This window comes from Gossypium hirsutum, chromosome A05, assembly GCF_007990345.1.
Source record: "Gossypium hirsutum isolate 1008001.06 chromosome A05, Gossypium_hirsutum_v2.1, whole genome shotgun sequence".
NCBI classification, from domain to species: Eukaryota; Viridiplantae; Streptophyta; class Magnoliopsida; order Malvales; family Malvaceae; genus Gossypium; species Gossypium hirsutum.
Window position 1 is genome coordinate 97,668,742 of NC_053428.1, and position 4,984 is coordinate 97,673,725.

General features: G+C 34.0%; 1 protein-coding gene across 3 annotated transcripts; it reads right to left on the minus strand.

Moving 5' to 3' along the window:
- Window positions 1-601: 601 nt before the first annotated feature.
- Window positions 602-4,382, minus strand: LOC107959895 (prohibitin-1, mitochondrial). Of its 3 annotated transcripts, none has more exons than XM_016896071.2 (6): window positions 4,172-4,382; window positions 3,205-3,392; window positions 2,817-2,933; window positions 1,574-1,744; window positions 1,272-1,484; window positions 602-1,021 (listed from the first exon to the last, which is right to left on the minus strand). In XM_016896071.2, exons 2-6 carry the CDS (start codon window positions 3,379-3,381, stop codon window positions 830-832), a joined length of 870 nt encoding a protein of 289 aa, XP_016751560.1. In that variant the 5' UTR covers window positions 3,382-3,392; window positions 4,172-4,382; the 3' UTR covers window positions 602-829. The 3 variants fall into 3 exon arrangements, with proteins under 3 accessions (XP_016751560.1, XP_016751559.1, XP_040970144.1); XM_016896070.2 differs by having other exon boundaries at window positions 4,168-4,382; XM_041114210.1 differs by lacking the exon at window positions 4,172-4,382 and adding an exon at window positions 4,071-4,160.
- Window positions 4,383-4,984: the final 602 nt, after the last annotated feature.

Below are 4,984 nucleotides of genomic sequence, written 5' to 3' on the forward strand. Positions count from 1 at the left end.
CACTATTTGAAAACATGATTGAAGGTATTCCATTCACCATCTCTATAGCCACATACTCATCCTGCAATACAAACTCCTCTTCCATGCTAACATTCACATCAACCTTGAATTTCGCCTTATTCCATTCACACACTTCAAATCAACCATCAGCAAATATTTCTTTTACGAAATTAAAATAAGAAATTCAACAACACCACAAAAAACTTGAAATTACAACTAATCACACAATATCCAAATTAATCTTAAAACAAATTGTGGGACTTCACTCCGGGTGTCAATAACACCGTACAACTTGCAAGCCACCCAGGAGTTGACATTGGTAGCCACAACCAGCATAACTCGTAATACCACACTATTCTGGTAGCCTTAACCAGATATTTCGGGTGATAATTTTAGTTGAAGCAATTCAAACTAGTTTAACGAGGGTGGCCAACCAAACCAGAAACCATCCTATGCTGTTTCGGGTTTATTTGGCGGCGTCAAATAGTTGAAGCAAATTACATAAAACAAACCCAAAACAGCATTGGATTACTATCATTCTACAACTCGACCATAATCCAAATTACAAAAATCCACATCCAACAGGTCCATTAGAGGTCCATTAGGTAAGGTATTAACCTGAATAAAATATAAAATTGCAGTACTAACATACATCCAATAGCTCTTCTCTACCTCAAATAAACAGCCCTAGATCCAACTGATATGATGTTTGAACACTAATCCTTAGGACAAAATAAAATCCTTCCAAAACAAAAGAAGACAGACTGTGTTGTATTTAATGTTTCCCACAATAGATTTATTGAAAAAGTACGAAATTGAAGTAACTAAGTTACTTTGGGTGGGATTCAAGATCCATCTCCTGAAGGTTCAGTAATAGATCCTTTGAGTTCAAGAAGACTTTGTTGGCTGAATTTGCAATGGTCTGTGCAATTTCTCTAGAAGCTTCGATTTTCCTCAATGTTATGAATGCTGGGTTCTTTGCAATTGCTTGACCAATGAGTTGGGCACTCTTGGCTTCTCCCTGTAAACCAGAAAAAACAAATAAATTACTGTAGTAGAGAAAAAAGATCAATCAACTTTATCATATTAAGTCAAATATCAGAATTTTCTGAGAACAGCAGAAAACTGACATCCAAATATGCTTCAGATTATCTTCTACGCTGTAAAGATATCAGATCTACCTAATACTCCCATTGAGCTGCATTTTATCTTCAAATTTTATAGAAAAACTACCAAGGCCAGATTGTTTAGTTCCATTTTATGTATCTCACCTGTGCTCGGATAACAGCACTTTTCTTGTCCTGTTCAGCTTTTTCCACAATAAATTTAGCTCTCTCGGCTTCTTGTGCAGCCACCTGTTTCGCCTCAATTGCAGCAGTGAATTCCTTCCCAAAAGTCAGACTTGTAATGGACACATCATCAAGTTGAATGTTGAAGTAAGCTGCCCTTTCAGTCAGAATCTTCCGGATTTCCTTACTGACATTCTAAAAGCACAATAATTCAACTTCACACAATTAATATAAACCATCTATGCTATTCTTCGGGCATCAAAAATGTATGACAGGATATCTACCTCTCTCTGTGTAATGAGTTGGCTAGCATTGTATTGAGCAACAACAGCTTTTAAAGTTTCATGAATGATTGAAGGCAGGACCCTCTCATTATAGTTCTCACCAAGGGTTCGATAAATTTCAGTTAACTGAGTTGACTTGGGGCGAGTGAGAACACGAAGCCCAATCTTGACCTGCAGAGGATACAGTTCAGAAGCAGGTTTAGGGTCTAATTAAGGCATTACTTCCTGTAACATTTTTCTATTTTAAATTTTCACCTAGTATAACTTCAAATGCATGAATGTTATAGCATCAACAAGAATTTTCACCCTCTCATTATAGAGCCTTTTCATATGATTGAATGAAACATTTCGCAGGGAAAAAGAATGTAAATTTCAAATATTGTATTCACAGTTCATATGACCATATCAGAGACAGGACAATGTAAATTTCAAATATTGTATTCATAGTTCATATGACCATATCAGAGACTGGACAGACACAAATAAATTAATTCTTAAAAGATAGAAGAACCGTTACGTAACTTTTAAAAATGAAAAACTCAATAGGAGGTATGATATAGAAGGAAAAGAAAACATTACGTTTACAATTAATACTTTGTGCAAAATATAGCAAGTAATATATATTCTTTTAATTAATGTTCTTCCTTTAGTAAGCTTCGATATAGCAATTAGAAATAATATATTTATCTGATTGATTGAGAATGTAAATTCAAATTTTAAGGATTTAAACACTATGCTTAGATTGCGTTTGGGAATTTACATTTCAAAATATGGATTGGGATCTAAAAATATAGAGTTGTTGAGAAATAAAACACATAAATGTAAAGTCCATGATTATTTTTCAAATTTATGGATTTGTTGGATACATGATTAGTGGTGGATTTGAAATACTTATAGATATCTGTAGATTTGAAATACATACTTTTACATGTAACAAACATATAATCATATTGAATCTAACTAATTTACAAATAATGCATGCATTCTACTTTCACAATTTTAATAAAAAAGAATCCAAATTTTCAAGTTCATGTTTCCAAACATAACATTGCAGGACTTTCCCCGCAAAAACTACCTTCATCTCACCAGCATTAAAGCATGACGTTTGATAAAGCACAAAAATAAAATAGGGCGAGATTTTAATTTTTTAAGCCCCAGATAGTATCTTTTTAGATTTAGAAAACTAAAAACCAATGAGGTAATGATAGGAAAAAGTCTGTGAAAATTGAAAATCAGCATTTACCATCTGGAGATCACGACTACCGGAAGTACTCTCAACTAAATGAGGTCTTGCACGAACATCATAGATGATAGGCCTCTCAAACCATGGTATCATAAGGTGCGTCCCCTCTGAATAAACCTGCAGAACCAAGAATTAAACCTCATGACATACTGCTAGACAGAGGCTAAGTCAGAAAAAAAAAATGTAAATTAGAATGTCAATAGGACGGCAGAAAAAAATTTGGTCATTCAAGAAAGGATAGCACAAGGCTGCTAGTTAATCAATTCAATATAGAAGCCATAGCTATTCTTAATAAGCAAGTTCCACAAAGCACTATAATATCCGCAAACAACAGATATAGGGAAGGAGATGCATTTTAAATAAACATGCAAACTGGTAGAATGATTACCTTATCTTTGATGCCCAAAATCCGATTGAAAACAATTGCTCGGTGCCCTCCGTCAACATTGTAGAGACTATTGGCAACTCCATAGAGGCCAAGCCCACCAATGACTCCAATCTTAAGCAAAGCAGGAAGTGCTCCGCCTCCAGGCATCTTAGGAACTTTGAGGTTGTTGAGATTCATTTTACTCAATGCTGACAAGTTAAACATTGGATGTCAAATTGCAGAAGATTCCAAAGGTGTTAAAAAAATCCACCAAGCATCAAACAATTTTGGAACATTATACACAGAAGATGAGATAAAGATCAACCAATTAACAACTGCTAAGAAACAAAGATCTAAATGATAAACAAAGAGAGCATGCCTATATCAACATTAACCCCAATATGAGATGTAAGAGAAATGGCTTAAGCAACTCTAACTTAGGAAAAAGCAACTATGCAAACACATCCGTGTTTACACTCTCTATTGGAGAAGAAGCTCCAAAATCAACCCCCCCCCCCAATCTAATTAGGATTTATAAGTCATATCTTCCAGAAAGAAGTGTAAGCACCCAAACTATTTCCCTGTCATGAGATAAAATATATTGCCTCCACAAAGAACATAACACAGCCAATATAAATTCATTCAAAATGTTGCTAAGCAAATGGGTTCCCCTCAGCAGCGTACAAAGTTCAACAAAACCCAGTCATTTCATCAAACCGCAAAACAAGAAGTAAAAGAGATAACAATCTAGCTCTCAAAACAAGAGGCTGCCGCTTTTGACAATGGCGGGTAGCACTGCCTTGACCAACAGAAACGAATCAACAACAAGAAAAACAAAGAGGGAAACGAGACCGCTCAATTTAGCACCCAAAAGGCTGATCACTTACGCCCAAATTTTCTAAACAAACAAACGCGACAAATATAATCTAGAACTTTTCTTTGAAAAAAAAAAAGAAGAAAGGAGGAAGAGGAAGATCGAAATACCTACAAAGAGGCCACCTTTGAAGAGAGGAATAGCGAAAGAAGAAAGGTAGGGTTTAGGGTTTTATATATTGGGTTTTGTTTTCAGTCGACCCCGATACTTGGATGAACTAATCTTATTTACTTAATTAATTATTCCTTTTTAGATAACAAACTTTCATTTTCATTCCTTAAGGAACAATCATACAAAGAAGCCAATGTTGTTGGTATAAGATTGGTGGTCAAATTCCTCACACCATTAATCCATTTTCTTGATGACTAGATAATAATATAAGAGCTTAAATCATAATATAATCTCTCAATTATTTAGCTTTTTTATCTTACATTTTTTTTCCATTTTATGTCTTTTTTTTATTGACAACTTTTTTTTATAAATTAGGTTGAAAATGTTAGTACAATTGTCATAAGTTGCGGATCAAAATCTATGACCAATGCATATAGAACGTCTTATAGAGGTCAATTGATTAGATGAGACTTATTTGATCCACTTAAATTTGCCCGATACATGTGAAGAGATCTAACTACTTAAGGAAAATTAGGGTGACCTTGGTAAATATGGAAATTAATTTTAAAAGATTTATAATATTAGGAGATCATGTAAATTCTTTAAGAAACTCATTGTAGATTAAACTATACAGTTAGATATGTGAAACTCAACTATAAATAGAACTCTTACACTCTCATTTGTAATCATTCATTCTTAAGTAATATTTTTTTGTTTCTATTTTCTCTTTGCTTCTTTCTCATGCAGTTGCTTCTGCTTTACTTTTGGTGCATTGGAGAATTTCCATCAAGAATTCTAACTTTTAAGAGTTAGGTT

Bases quoted from the DNA above. Each gene is read 5' to 3' on its own strand.
- LOC107959895 (XM_016896071.2), bottom strand. From the start codon at position 3,381: ATGAATCTCAACAACCTCAAAGTTCCTAAGATGCCTGGAGGCGGAGCA. The intron at 1,745-2,816 runs GTAAATGCTGAT...TATCCTCTGCAG, and splicing joins GTAGTCGTGATCTCCAGATG to GTCAAGATTGGGCTTCGTGT. The intron at 1,022-1,271 runs GTGAGATACATA...TCTGGTTTACAG, and splicing joins GTGCTGTTATCCGAGCACAG to GGAGAAGCCAAGAGTGCCCA.